Raw genomic sequence first — 15,618 nt, forward strand, 5'->3', positions numbered from 1 at the left:
AATGAGATGATAAAAAGCAAAACTGAAGGAAATAATCTGGGGGAAATTCTATTCCAAGGTAATTTTTTTTTAATGAATATGAACAGCCAAGTATACAAGTTGTACCCCCCTCAGAAGAAAATCACTGTTTTTACCAGGAGAGGCACCTAACCATCTTTCATGGCCAAAGACATTGAAAATTCATTTCCATATTAATTGAATATCTTATATTCTGAAAAGCTAAGGAACTGTTACATGCCAAGGTAAAACCAGAGGATATTTGTCCAGAAGTCCTGGCACACCCAGAAATTATTCAGATAATGACATTAAATTATTCAGATAATGACATTAAAGTTGCCAGAATAATTATACATTTTAATAAGTGTGCAAATACCTACCACGAGCTGTATAGGAAAAGTTCATCATTCCCAGAGTACAGGCAATTAAGTAAAACTGCCTAAATAAATAAATAAATGGCAAGGCTTTACCTTTTTAGACACAGGGCAGAGAGCTGAGAAATGAGGAAGTCAGGAGAATTCAGGGATAAGATAGTAAGAATTTGAGTAGTTACAGGTCAAGGAGATCTGTGATTGTCAGGAACACATAATCTGACGGCCTATCACTAGCAGCAACCCTGACCACACTATCCCAACCCTTCATTGCAGAACTAGAGCAGAGTCAAAATTGGAATTTTCTAATTCTTTACTAGTGTTTTAAAATATAAAAGTAGAGTGACCAAACAGTGCCTGGCATATGGCAGGCACTCAGTGGTGGTTGTTATTAATAAAAGCGTACACTGTAGGCCTCCAAGTGCTTTCACATAGACTTGAAACCATCTGGGCCTCACAATAAAGCTGTGTATTTTACAGATACAGTAGATAAGGTGGCACTGCCATCCTCATTCTGTCGTTGAAGGAACTGAGATTTACGGAAAGAGAACTGAGGTCTTTTCAGTCCAGGTGTTCCTTCTGCTGTACCACTGTGACCATGCAGCTATGGAAGGAGAGGCTAGGCTAGAATAAGAAACCTCTTTTTAACAGGATCAGTTGTGCTTAGAACAGAGACAGATATTTGTTGACTGCGATTTAACCAAGGCTCAGAATTGATAGAATGAAGATCACCATCCCAGGTCTTAAGTCTTGATAGGAAAACAGGAAGAGCAAGTAGTTCTCTTATTTAATCAACACTTTAATAGCATTTACTATGTACCAGGCATGTTCTATGGCTTTTTACAAATATTTACTAATTTTATGCTCACAACAAAGTTCTGAGATAGGTACTATTATTATCCATATTTTACAGATGAGGAAACTGAGGCACAATAGGTAAATAACTTAACCAAGGTCACATGGCTAATAGAATGTGGAACCAAGATCCAAACTCTGACTTCAGAATTCAGGTTCTTAACCTTATTTGGTAACAGAGAAGATTAGACAACCACATAATTTCAGAACTAAAAGGAATCTCAATCATCAACTAGTCTCAGCTCTTCATTTTAAAGATTAAACAAGCGAGAAGAACCTCAAAAGATCACCAGAGCTAGATAACTGAGCCCCCAGAGGGCCAGAATCATACAACAGATTTCTAATACCCAGCCCTCTTTTAAATTCTCTACCATTTACTGCTTATACTAATCATTTAGAAGTTAGCATGTGTTATCTTAGATCATTTTTCTTTCTAAACATATGTTCTGCCTTCTCAGTTTGAATAAACCCCCTAGGGATGGGACCTATACCTACCTCTTGGTAACCCTACTCCCAGTATGATGTCCCACACAAAAGGCACCATGATGACATTAATAGGGATCAAGCCTCAGGTGACAATGAAGCAGACTATGTTCAGGTGAAAAACAAAGACGAAAGGTTCTGCCTACTTTGTTTCCACTGCTTGCCCGTCTTCCCTTTGTTCTTATTTAGAAAAAGAGAAACACACACACACACGCAGAGCCAAAAAAACGTGTCTCTACATAAGGCTTCCAGAATAAAAAGTCTTCTGAATTCAACCTCTCTGAGAACTGGAAAATAAGTCAAGAGATAAATTACCTGGACAGATAGTCAGTTATGTTTACTTAAGAGTCCATCGTGTCTAGTCCTAGAGCAACCCTGAATATAATTTAAAGTTAAACTTCAGTGCTATCTAAATGCCCTCAACCTTCCTATTAAGCACCTGATCAAGTTTGTCTTTAAATCCTCAACTTTAATCTGTGGTTAAATCGAGATGGATTAAACCAGTCCTCTCCATGGCTGTGATCACTGACCTTGTCTCTCTAATAATCTAAGATCATGAACCAAGTAGGAAGCACAGTTCATTCTCTGCCCATAATAAACCAGAGCATAAAGAGATATTTATCCAAATTTGGAGTACCTTAAGTAACAGCTCCTTAGGATATAGTCCCTATAGACGTGCCTAAAAGGGAAGCAAATCACCTGGTTTGGTAACTCCCCTACCTCATCTTCCCTGACCTTGACTACCTGACGACTTCTAGTACTTTGCAAAAGCTCAGAAAAAGATTACTCAAGCAATATTTTGTTCTCATATCAACACTCTCCAAGTACTCGGAAGCAAGTTACACCTACACACACACCCTTCCTAGGGTGAAATCCAATTGTTTACACCTGAGCTCGAAAGTCTGTCAAATTTCTATCATTCAACAATTTGTCACCACCTGCCGAGGTTAAAGTCTCACCTCAGTATAGCGCTTGCACGTGGACTTGCTGAGGGTGACCTCAGAGTGGCTGTCGATCCAGGCCTGCAGCTGGGCGCTGGGCCCTGTGAGGGCTGTGCTGGCGGACCCTGAGTGACCACTCACCCCGGTGGTTGAGTTTTCTGGCGAAGTTGGACTAAAGAGATGATCCTTAGCTACAATAGAAGCAAAGACGGTAATTATCAGAAGGAAAAACACGATGTTGCATTTTCTAATATCAGGTTCGCTCAAAAAGCCTTACAACTTCAGCCCAGCAGCCAAACTAAGGGATCTGAGGAAGGACTCCAACGCGGACTACACATTTAGCTCTGTCATCTGACTGGAGACTTCTGGCAACTCATTTGATATTCCCAACTCTTTTTTTTTTTTTTTAATTTAGTTTTGGCTGCGTTGGGTCCTCATTGCTGCGCGCAGTCTTTCTCTAATTGCGGCGATCGGGGGCTACTCTTTGTTGCGGTGTGTGGGCTTCTTATTGCGGTGGCTTCTCTTGTTGTGGAGCATGGGCTCTAGGCACGTGGGCGTCAGTAGTTGCGGCACGTGGGCTCAGTAGTTGTGGCTCGCGGGCTCTAGAGCACAGGCTCAGTAGTTGTGGAGCACGGCATGTGGGATCTTTCCGGACCAGGGCTCAAACCCGTGTCCCCTGCATTGGCAGGTGGATTCTTAACCACTGTGCCACCAGGGAAGCCCCTCCCAACTCACTTTGCATACTCAAGATTAGTTCTCAGGGGATCCTGACAAATGATAACAAGAGTCTGAACCATCCCTGGAGAAATAGTAGGAGGCTCTGAACACTGAGGGCCACATTTACCCGACTCCTACTCCTATCCATGGCTTACATGTAGAGAGGCCCTGAATCAGACATTATGTCCCCTTCTCACACAGCCCTGCTCAGAGACACGGGAATAGACGACTCAAACCAAGCCTTACTCCTTTTCCTCCAGCTAATTCCTGGATAAGACACAGGATCTTTAGTACACAGATGCAGCAAATTTTCAAAAAAATACTTTCTTCAGAATCTCTGTTTCCTCTCCAGGAGTTTGCTGGGGTCCAATTTAGCACCATAAAAACATGACCCGGCTGAATGGTATGTGATCCCCACATGACAGCACCGTCATCCTGCACAGCATCACCAACCAAAACCACTGAGACTGCTGCCTCTGTCCTGTAAGTATCTTAAACTAGCTGTCTTCTTCAGGGTCCACACACAAACCAAGGTCAATCCTACCCTTATTACTTGCTCTGCAAGTTATTTCTTCTCATTTCTGTTTGTCTGAGACTTACCCATTCTCCAATCTCTTCATCATCTTCATAGTTCATATTCATGTTTATTAGGCAGGGAGTGACTATCTAGATGCATCATCTCATTTAATCCTTACAAGGATACCATTAGGTAGGCACTGCTACCATCATCCCTATTTTGCAGATAAGGACACTTACTCAGAGAGGTTAAGCAACTTCCCCAAGGTTGCACAGTTTACAGTAAGTGATGGAGCTAAAATTTCAAACCTAGGTTGTAATTCTCTAGAACCCATACTTAAAAATAAAAACAACCCAGCTTTATTGACACATAATTCATATACCATAGCATTAACCAACTGAAAGTGTACATACAATCAATGGCTTTTAGTATATTCAGAGTTGTGCAGCCAACAGCACAACCAATCTTAGAACATTTTTATCACCCCAGAAAGAAACCCTGTACCCATTTGAAGTCACCCCCTATCTTTTCCCAGCAAGCCCTCCTCCTTCACCACCTCTAAGCAACCACTCATCTATTTTACAGAGTCACACAATATAGTCTTTGTGACTGGCTTCTTTGACTTAGCATGATATTTTCAAGGTTCATCTATGCTGTAGCTTGTATCAGTGTTTTATTTTTTTTAATTGCCAAATAATGTTCCATTACATGGATATACAACATTTTATTTATCTTTTCATGAGTTGATGGACATTTGATGGACATTTAGCTGTTTCCACTCTTTGGCTATTGTGAATAGAGCTGATGTGAACATTTGTGTACAGGTTTTTGTTTGAACTCCTGTTTTCAATTCTTTTGAGTAAATATCTGGAAGTAGAATTGTTGGGTAATGTTAAGTCTTTTGAGGAATCACCAAACTGTTTTCCAAAGCAGCAACACCATTTTACATTCTCACCAGCAATGTATGAGGGCCCCAACTTCTCCACATCCATGCTAACACTTATCTGTCTTTTGGATTCTAGCTATCCTAGTGGGTGTGAAGTAGTGCATCACTGTGGTTTTGATTTACATTTCTCTGGTGGCTAATAAAGTTGAGCAAATTTTCACGTGCTTATTGACTATTCGTATATGTATCTTCTTTGGAGAAATGTCTGTTCAAATCCTTTTCCCATTTTATAATTGGGCTATTTGTCTTTTTATTCTTGAGTTTGTAAAATATTCACAAATCTGATATCTGATCAGATATATGACTTGTGAATATTTTCTCCCATTCTGTAGGTTTTTCTTTTTTACTTTATTTGATGGTATCCTCTGAAGCACAGAAGTTTCAAATTTTCTGTTTTACTTTTATTTTTGGCTGTGTTGGGTATTCGTTGTTGTGCCTGGGCTTTCTCTAGTTGCGGCGAGCAGGGGCTACTCTTCGTTGCAGTGCGCAGGCTTCTCGTTGCAGCGGCTTCTCTTGTTGTGGAGCATGGGCTCTAGGCACGCGGACTTCAGTAGTTGCAGCACGCGGGCTTCAGCAGTTGCAGCGCGTGGGCTCAGTAGTTGGGGTGCGCAGGCTCTAGAGCACAGGCTCAGTAGTTGTGGCACACAGGCTTAGTTGCTCCACGGCATGTAGGATCTTCTCAGACCAGGGATTGAACCCATGTCCCTTGCATTGGCAGGCAGATTCTTAACCACTGCACCACCAGGGAAGTCCCAGAAGCTTTAAATTTTGATAAAGTCCAATTTATCTATTTTTTCTTGTACTTTTGATGTAATATCTAAGAAATCATTGTCTAATCCGAAGTCACAAAGGTTTTACTCCTATAATTTTCCCCTAAGAGTTTTATAGTTTTAGCTCTTACATTTAGTACTATGATCCATTTTAACAATAGTTATCTCTACTAAGCTGGACTTGCACTTTTCATCATATACTCTTTTACATTATGTGTTTTAAAACATGAATATGTATTATTTTCATAAAAAGTTTTTTAAAAGCTAGTCAGTTATAAATTTTAAAAGCTTACCCCTATTATATACTGTCAAGACAGGGTCAACAACTAAGAGACTTTTTTTAATGTACTAGACATTCAAATATTACTAACACCTGAAATATAGACAGAAAGGTGAAAAGGGATCTAGAAATCCTCTTACCTCTGAAATATGAAGAATGGATGCTTCTTAAAGAAAAACTAAAATCCAGTCAATTCGTTACAGGATCCCAAAAGAGCAACTGGGTTTTGTATTCGTGGCAGAATATTCCAGATCAGACTATACCCTTAGTATCTGTCCTCCATAAGCTTGCAGTCTAAGATAGGCTTCTCAACCCTTATTTGCGTCAGAATCACCTGGGTTCTCTAGGTCTCACTCTTGACCTACTGAATCAGAATCGCAAGCCATGGGGCCCAAGCATGTATATTTATGTATGTGTATGTATATATGTATGTATGTGCACACACGTAAATATACATATATTTTAAATGTTCACTGGTTATGTACACTTCTAATTAAGAACTACTGAACTAAGGCAACATGACACATGACTACAGCCCAACAAATGATACTTTGAAAATTTTTAATTAAGCTCTGGTTTTTATTTTGCTTATTTTAGAAGGCAAAGTGGAAATAAGGATTCTTAGTGGTAACATCTCATAGAAAGAGAATCACAGGATATGAGCATGGGAAAGACATTTGGGGTCACTAGGCTAACCAATTCGTTCTACTGATGAGGAAACTGAAGTCCAGACAGGTAATTAAAGGGCGTTAGAGTCAGTGCTACCACACAAGCCTCGTGATTCCATTATGCCTTACTGACTCCTTTGATTTCACAGATGACTGACTCTAAAAGAAGGTGACAATTCCTTACAAAACATCTATGCTAAGGGCCCCACCCTCCTATTAAGCTCAGATATTTGCCAATACACAGAACACAGTACTAAGTACTATTACAAGGAAAGGAATATCTTCCGTAATCAAAAACAGCTGCAAAAAAAAAAAAAAAAAAAAAAAAAAAAAAACAGCTGCAATCTTACTGGGGAGAGACTATTTACCAAAAATAAAAATAAACAAACGGATAAATAAGTAAATAATAAGAGATTGCACAACTAATCAAAATCATCAGAATTTTTCCCTAAATTCCACCTCTAACAAAAAAGGCAAATAAAATTTAGTTAACAATTTTATCATTTGTTTCCAAATTCCCCCCCTCAATTTTGAAATAAAATTTGAAACAGCACTGAAAGAAATATATTAAGTAAATGTTGCAAGAACTACACAGGACCAGTTGGTCAGGAAAACTCAGGTAAAATTGTAATTATAAGTTTCTTTTATTTTGCCCCAACTCTTCTGCCTAAGATCAATTCCTAATGTTTAGATCCATCAAGTACTTACTATCCACTTATAAAAAGTCTAAAGGGTAATAATATAAAATATGCTCCATACTTAAACATTTACAAGAATTATGTACATCAGCAAAAGAGATTGGATAGCACAGAAATAGACAAATATAGACTAATTTATGATAAAAGATATCACAAAGCAATAAAGAGAGAATGTATTTTTTTTTTTTTTTTTTAATTTATTTATTTAGTTTTGGCTGTGTTGGGTCTTCGTTTCTGTGCGAGGGCTTTCTCTAGTTGTGGCAAGTGGGGGCCACTCTTCATCGCGGTGCGCGGGCCTCTATCGCGGCGCGCGGGCCTCTATCGCGGCCTCTCTTGTTGCGGAGCACAGGCTCCAGACGCGCAGGCTCAGCAGTTGTGGTCCACGGGCCTAGTTGCTCCGCGGCATGTGGGATCCTCCCAGACCAGGGCTCGAACCCGTGTCCCCTGCATTAGCAGGCAGATTCTCAACCACTGCGCCACCAGGGAAGGCCCGAGAATGTATTTTTTTAAATAGTATAGTAATGATGGCTTGATAATTTGGAAAAAAGTTTTTTCCCTTATCTCTTACTACATAACAAAGCATGTTAAATGGAACTTTGAGATCTCTGAGGCAATAACTTCCTAAGCTTAGAAGTAAATACAAAGGAAAAGAGCAACAGATTACACTGCCAAATAATAATAATAATAATGTTTTTAAGGCAAAAGAGTAGCTTAGAGAAAATATTTACATTTAAAAAAAAACAAAACAACAACAAAAAAAAATACCTCAAGCAAATTGGTGAGAAAACAGCAGTACCACAAATGATAAAATGAATAAAGAACAGGAATTCTTTAATTCATTAGAAATTTAATTCATTAGAAAGAAAAGAGCAAACCTAGAATAAAAAGGTGTATTTATTTTTATTTCATAGTCAGAAATGCAGATTAAAGCAATGAAGTGTCACTTCTTACATATTAAAAATGGAATTCCCATTGGTGGTAAATGTACATTGAGGAGAGTCCATGGATATAAGGGGGTATGTAAATAAGCTATTACTATTCTTTTGGAAAACAATTTGACAATGTGGATCAAAACCCACTAAAATGGCCATATCTTTTAACCCAGCATTCTCACTTGTGGGAATTTATCTTAAAAAAACAATCTAAAATAATGAAAACATTATATTCACAAAAATGATCCCCACCTCCTAGTCTTCTCGCAAAAGCTTTCAGTAGTCTTTATTAATATACTTAGCATCACCTAGTTAATGGAACACTTCCAAATTCCTTTTTGATACAAGTTCTATAACTTTAGGAGTAATCATGTTAACTTCCTGTAAAATCCAATGGAACAAAATAGGTCACTGACCTAACACTCTCCACTCTCTATCTCCTGAATGTGTGTATCACCTTTCTAGAGACAGGGACAAAGTTATATCTTGTTACAGCTGCCTTTCTCCCTCCAAAGGCTATATCACAAACAGATTCTATCCCTTCTCTCTAGCCTACTTCACCTCTTTCTATTCCCAGTCCTCAGTCCCCTCTTTTTCTCTAATTAGTCCCAACAGTTTAATCACAGTATAAACTGTATACTGTACAGTTTAGTAAAAAATTAGAAATAACAGATGTCCCACACTAGGAGAATGGTTAAATTATAGCAGCTGTCTTGTTCTTCAATCATTTCAATGGCTGCATACTATTCAAGATTCAAAACAATATAGAAATGGTTTGACATAATGATAATTAAAAGGAAACAGAATACCAAATCCTATGTACTGTAGTTTTGCAATTATGTGAAACTCTGCATGTAGGAATCTTGAAAAGGAATCTGCAAAATGGTTATACGAGTTGTACTGGCATGACAGGATTGCAAATGGCTTTTCCTTTCTTGTACTTCTCAAACTTGAGAACAATTTTTTTTGCAAAACCTACTAACTGGCCACAAATTGCTACATATGATCCTTAAATAGCTCTTGGAGCGAAAAAAATTGGGAGACAACTGAATAAATTTTAATAGACTTGTGTTGGATGATATTATGTATCAACATTAAGTCCAGTGGGTTTATGTGGAAGAGTAATTGTTCTTAGGAGACACATCCTGAAATACTTAGGGTGAAAGTCATGATGCCTGCAACTTATTCCAAATGGTTCTGGCAAAAAGTGTGTGTGTGTGTAGAGGGAGAGAGAGACAGGGAGGGAGAGAGAAAAGAGGGTGTAAAGAAGAAAACTAAAACAAATGACAGGAAATGTGAATCCTGCGAAGGGAATATGGGTATTCATTATATTATTCTTTCATCTTTTCTGTTGACCTGGGTGAACTGCTAGACTGCTGGGTTAGCAGCTTTTAAAACTTTCCTACAGAGCCCATAGTAGAATATTCCTGCTTGGATTTATGGGGAAAGTCTGGTTCATTCACCTTCATCACCTTCAGCCATGTCCCTGCACTGAGGCTGGTTTGTGTTTGAAAAACTCAGGAAGTTGTACGTCAGCTAACCCTAGAGACATTAAGAAGCTCAGAACCAATCCCTGGGACTCATTTCTTGATTTCCATTGTTCAGGCAAATCCCAACGATTTCTCTGATGCAACATAAACATCTCTAAAATCAGTGGCTCTCAAAATGTGGTAGGCACACCTTAGAGGTCCCTTTACCTCTTTAGAGGTAAAGCTATTTTCATAATAAGATACATTTGTCTTTTTCACTGCTAGGGTTCTTAATAATGTTTAAGAGTAAAGGACAAATTTTTGAAAACCACCAACCTTGACATTTTGAAAAGTTTGAAAGAAAGAATATGTGAAAAGTGGGGTTTCATTAGGACCCAAAGTTTTTATGTAGGTTTGCAAGAAAATCAAGTTCTTCTCTTAAGCCTAAGTGAAGTGAACCCAAGTCGGCTTCTCTTTCAAAGCCCCTGAAACTAATTGGAACAGGGCAGTCCTCTAGGCCTCGTTTTAAAACATTGTTGTTGTTCTTTTGTTATGAGTTCTAATTCCAGGACACTTAAAATGAAGGAGAAGGAGAAGAATAAGGAGAAGGAGGAGGACACAGAGAAAGGAGAAGAAGCAGAAGCAGAGCAGCAGCAGAAACAGCTTGACTATAAGGAAGAGATCCATCAACACTCCCTCCTTTCTGGATCCTTACACATTGCATGAAGCTGCAAAGGCCTGTGTTTCCATTTCGTGGTCATGGCAACTAACAAAAAAACAGCAGATCATCATGAGGGTTGACCGATTATACTTCTGAAAGGACCAGATCAAGGTCAAGAGGTTTACACCAATCAAAGGATGAGAGAAATAACCTAAGAACTTCAAAGCCGGGAAACAAGGGGGAAGGCGAAGAGGAGCCCAGCAAAGAAAGCAAAATGGCAAGGTAAAACACAGACTGGAGCTGCCACTTGTTAGAACTTGAACTTCTGCCACTAATTAGCAACATGATCACTTCAAATGTGATGATAAAAATTTCATAGCACTCCATTCAAGGATTTCTGCAGATCCCACAGTTCTTAACAAAACTTTTTATTCAGTTCAAATGCAAAGAGTTTTGCAAACACATCACCACTCTCAGATTTTTAAAAAATAAATTAATAATTTTTAATAGTATTTTATTCAAACCACAAGAAACACGGAATATTATTACAGTTGAGTGTAACAAGACACCATCAAGTAAGAGGTTATTCCATTAAAAAAAACCTAAGAGTAGGGAAGCTTAAGTGGGGAAGCATATATGATCTATAAAGTGAAGAAGACAAGATAATTATACGTGTGTTTTAAAGTCTGCAGGGTATGAGACATGCTAGAAAAATAAAACACAAGTATTTGTGGAAACACAAGGAAGACTAGAAACTTAATGGGACATGCTGATGGGTCTCTGACACTGAATATAGTAAATACATCTTAGTTTTTAGTACTATTTATTTACCAAATTGAAATAAAACACTGGGATGGTTTTTAGTTTTGAAAGGGGTTTTTAGTTCTTACAAAGAATTTGCCATATGAAGTACTAATTATGTTAGAAGCAAGCTGCTACAAAAGGGCCTACAACATCCTGGTTATAGCTCTTCTTGTAGCTCCTTCAAAGGAGTCTTATTAGAAGATTAAAATTAAACCTGGGTTGTGGTGAGGGTTCTAGCCTAAAAGGAATTTCCCACTTGCCTCACTCCACAACTGTATTCTTCTTCTTTTTTTAAATAAATTTATTTATTTTTTGGCTGTGTTGGGTCCTTGTTGCTGCACGCAGGCTTTCTCTAGTTGCGGTGAGCAGGGGCTACTCTTCGTTGTGGTGCGCAGGCTTCTTATTGCTGTGGTTTCTCTTGTTGCAGAGCACAGGCTCTAGGCACGCGGGCTTCAGTAGTTGTGGCATGCAAGCTCAGTAGCTGTGGCACACGGGCTTAGTTGCTCCACGGCATGTGGGATGTTCCTGGGCCAGGGCTCGAACCCATGTCCCCTGCATTGGCAGGTGGATTCTTAACCACTGCGCCAACAGGGAAGTCCCACAACTGTATTCTAATACAATTATACGCCATGTCCAGGATTCAATGGCTATACGAACCAGAGAACACACATTGTGAAAGTAAATATCTCTTCCCCAAAGGACTGGTTTATGATGGGAAAAACTATACCAGAAGATCAAGTGTGTTGTTACTGCAGCAGACTCTGTGTGGAGGTGGGAGTACGGTTGGTCTTAGTTTACTGGATCACTCGGCCGAAACATCATTCTGTCAGGGTGAGGATTTACCACAGGAATTTGGAAGGGTTATTTAAGGACCAAATGGTGGGACTTCCCTGGTGGCACAGTGGATAAGACTCCGTGCTTCCAATGCAGGGGGCCTGGGTTTGGTCCCTGGTCGGGGAACTAGATCCCACATGCATGCCGCAACTAAGAGTTCTCATGCCACAACTAAGGAGCCCATGTGTCCGCCTGCTACAACTAAGAGCCAGCACAACCAAATTGATTAATTAATTAAAACTATTTAAAAAAAAAAGAACCGAATGGTAAAAGAAAAAAATATCCAACTTTCTCCTACTGTTAAATTTCATATTGATGCTGTTAATAAGATAATAAAATCATTTTAGGGACTTCCCTGGTGGTACAGTGGTTAAGAATCTGTCTGCCAATGCAGGGGACATGGGTTCAAGCCCTGGCCCGGGAAGATTCCACATGCCACGGAGCAACTAAGCCCGTGTGCCACAACTACTGAGCCTGTACTCTAGAGCCACGAGCCACAACTACTGAGCCCACGTGCCACAACTACTGAAGCCCGCATGCCTAGAGCCCATGGTCCGCAACAAGAGAAGCCACCGCAATGAGAAACCCATGCACCACAACAAAGAGTAGCCCCTGCTTGCCTCAACTAGAGAAAGCCTGTGCGCAACAACGAAAAACCAATGCAACCAAAAATAAATAAATAAATAAGAAAATAAAAAATTTTTAAAAGAAAATAATTTTAAAGGCAATACTAGAGAACTTTTTTAAAATCAGAAATATAAACACTTTAAAAATATTACATGAAAGAATAAAATTTTAAAGTTTTCCTTAGTATATTATATTTTTTAAATGATTTAAGAAATCAGATTTTTCTCATCTATGATGGATATACTCTTGACTTGATAATGCCCTCTAGATTTCAATTTCTTCATCTATGAGATAAGAGTTGGTCTAGATATGTACAAAATTTCTGCAAAGATGTCTTTTCTGGACATAAAGCATACACATGGAAGAAAGTGTAGGTGCTATCTTTCATTGTACAACATACCCACTATCAAATCTGAATTACAGTCATTAAAATACAAAAGGAATCTGTGGAAATGACTAAGCTGATCCCTTACACTCACACACTCACACTCACACACTCACACACACAAACCCCTACCAAATACCACTTAAAAGCTAACTAAAAGAAGTTCTCTCACCTACACTAGACCATTGATTCTCATGATTTCACTGAACATGCTTCAAATATATATACATACAGAAAATATTTTGTATTTCTCTTATTCTTTATGTTACCTGAGTGTTAAAAATAGCCAAAAAACGGAAAAGTCATAGTATACTAAAATGTTCAGCCAATATGACCAACATTAGACTTTTAAAGAAACTGTCTCAATCTTTCCAGTTTTCTCATAAAAGGTTTAGAAATAAGAGATAAGGTTGCATTGTGTTTGAACAGATTTTCTTTTAAGGACTTAAGAGAAAACTATAGAGCACTCTTGCCTTCTGAGATGGCCCACACTCTGTCTGTGGGGTATGTTACTCTCTAAATAAATCCACATCTTACCTATCACTTTGTCTCTCATTGAATTCTTTCCATGATGAGACATCAACAACCTGAGCTTCTTTAAGTCATGAGACCAGGTGTGTGATCTCAGTAAAAGGACTGTGGGTTCAAGTCCCAATCTGGATTTTGGCTGGGTTCAAGTCCCGGCTCATGGGTTCAAATCCCAACCTGATGTGCATGGTTTCAGCTGGTGACCATGAAGGGACAGTGATAAGACTACAACAAATAGGGAGGAAATTTCTGCAAAAAAGTGAGATGGACTAAGAGATCTTGGCACCAAATATCATTGACTCTATCATTGTATAGAAAATTTCATCTCTAAAAGGAAGAAGAAATACAATCCTGCAGCCTGTGGAACAAAAACCAAATTCACAGAAAGACAGACAAGATAAAAAGGCAGAGGGCTATGTACCAGATGAAGGAACAAGATAAAACTCCAGAAAAACAACTAAATGAAGTGGAGATAGGCAACCTTCCAGAAAAAGAATTCAGAATAATGATAATGAAGATGATCCAGGACCTCGGAAAAAGAATGGAGGCAAAGATCGAGAAGATGCAAGAAATGTTTAACAAAGACCTAGAAGAATTAAAGAACAAATACACAGAGATGAACAATACAATAACTGAAATGAAAAATACACTAGAAGGAGTCAATAGCAGAATAACTGAGGCAGAAGAATGGATAAGTGACCTGGAAGACAGAATGGTGGAATTCACTGCTGCAGAACAGAATAAAGAAAAAAGAATAAAAAACAAAAAAAGAAAAAAGAAAAAAGAATGAAAAGAAATGAAGACAGCCTAAGAGACCTCTGGGACAACATTAAACACAGCAACATACACATTATACGGGTCCCAGAAGGAGAAGAGAGAGAGAAAGGACCCGAGAAAATATTTGAAGAGATTATGGTCGAAAAATTCCCTAACATGGGAAAGGAAATAGCCACCCAAGTCCAGGAAGCACAGAGAGTCCCATACAGGATAAACAATAAACCCAAGGAGAAACATGCCAAGACACATAGTAATCAAACTGGCAAAAATTAAAGACAAGAAAAATTATTGAAAGCAGCAAGGGAAAAACGACAAATAACATACAAGGGAATTACCATAAGGTTAACAGCTGATTTCTCAGCAGAAACTTTACAAGCCAGAGGGAGTGGCATGATATACTTAAAGTGATGAAAGGGAAGAACCTACAACCAAGATTACTCTACCCGGCAAGGGTCTCATTCAGATTCCAGGGAGAAATCAAAAGCTTTACAGACAAGCAAAAGCTAAGAGAATTCAGCACCACCAAACCAGCTCTACAACAAATGCTAAAGGAACTTCTCTAAGTGGGAAACACAAGAGAAGAAAAGGACCTACAAAAACAAACCCCAAACAATTAAGAAAATGGTCATGGGGGCTTCCCTGGTGACGACGTGGTTGAGAGTCCACCTGCCAACGCAGGGCACACGGGTTCGTGCCCCGGTCCAGGAAGATCCCACACGCCGCAGAGCGGCTGGGCCCATGAACCATGGCTGCTGAGCCTGCGCGTCCGGAGCTTGTGCTTGGCAATGGGAGAGGCCACAACAGTGAGAGGCCTGCGTACCTCAAAAAAAAAAGAAAAGAAAATGGTCATAGGAACATACATATCGATAACTACCTTAAACATGAATGGATTAAATGCTCCAACCAAAAGACACAGGCTTGCTGAATGGATACAAAACCAAGACCCATATATATGCTGTCTACAAGAGACCCACTTCCAATCTAGGGACACATTCAGACTGAAAGTGAGGAGATGGAAAAAGATATTCCATGCAAATGGAAATCAAAAAAAGCTGGAGTAGCAATACTCATATTAGATAAAATAGACTTTAAAATAAAGAATGTTACAAGAGACAAGGAAGGACACTACATAATAATCAAGGGATCAATCCAAGAAGAAGATATAACAATTATAAATATATATGCACCCAACATAGGAGCACCTCAATACATAAGGCAACTGCTAACAGCTATAAAAGTGGAAATAAACAGTAACACAATAATAGTGGAGGACCTTAACACCTCACTTACACCAATGCACAGATCATCCAAACAGAAAATTAACAAGGAAACACAAGCTTTAAATGACACAATAGGGC

General features: G+C 38.9%; 1 protein-coding gene across 1 annotated transcript in view; it reads right to left on the reverse strand.

Moving 5' to 3' along the window:
• The window catches only part of TXNRD1 (thioredoxin reductase 1), a 131,415-nt gene that overhangs the window by 98,802 nt on the left and 16,995 nt on the right, over positions 1-15,618 (reverse strand). The window contains exon 2 of the mRNA XM_032646552.1: positions 2,666-2,838. Within this exon, the coding sequence (XP_032502443.1) occupies positions 2,666-2,838 (173 nt within the window). The remainder of the gene's footprint in view (positions 1-2,665; positions 2,839-15,618) is intronic.

This window comes from Phocoena sinus, chromosome 10 (genome assembly GCF_008692025.1).
Source record: "Phocoena sinus isolate mPhoSin1 chromosome 10, mPhoSin1.pri, whole genome shotgun sequence".
Classification (NCBI taxonomy): Eukaryota; Metazoa; Chordata; class Mammalia; order Artiodactyla; family Phocoenidae; genus Phocoena; species Phocoena sinus.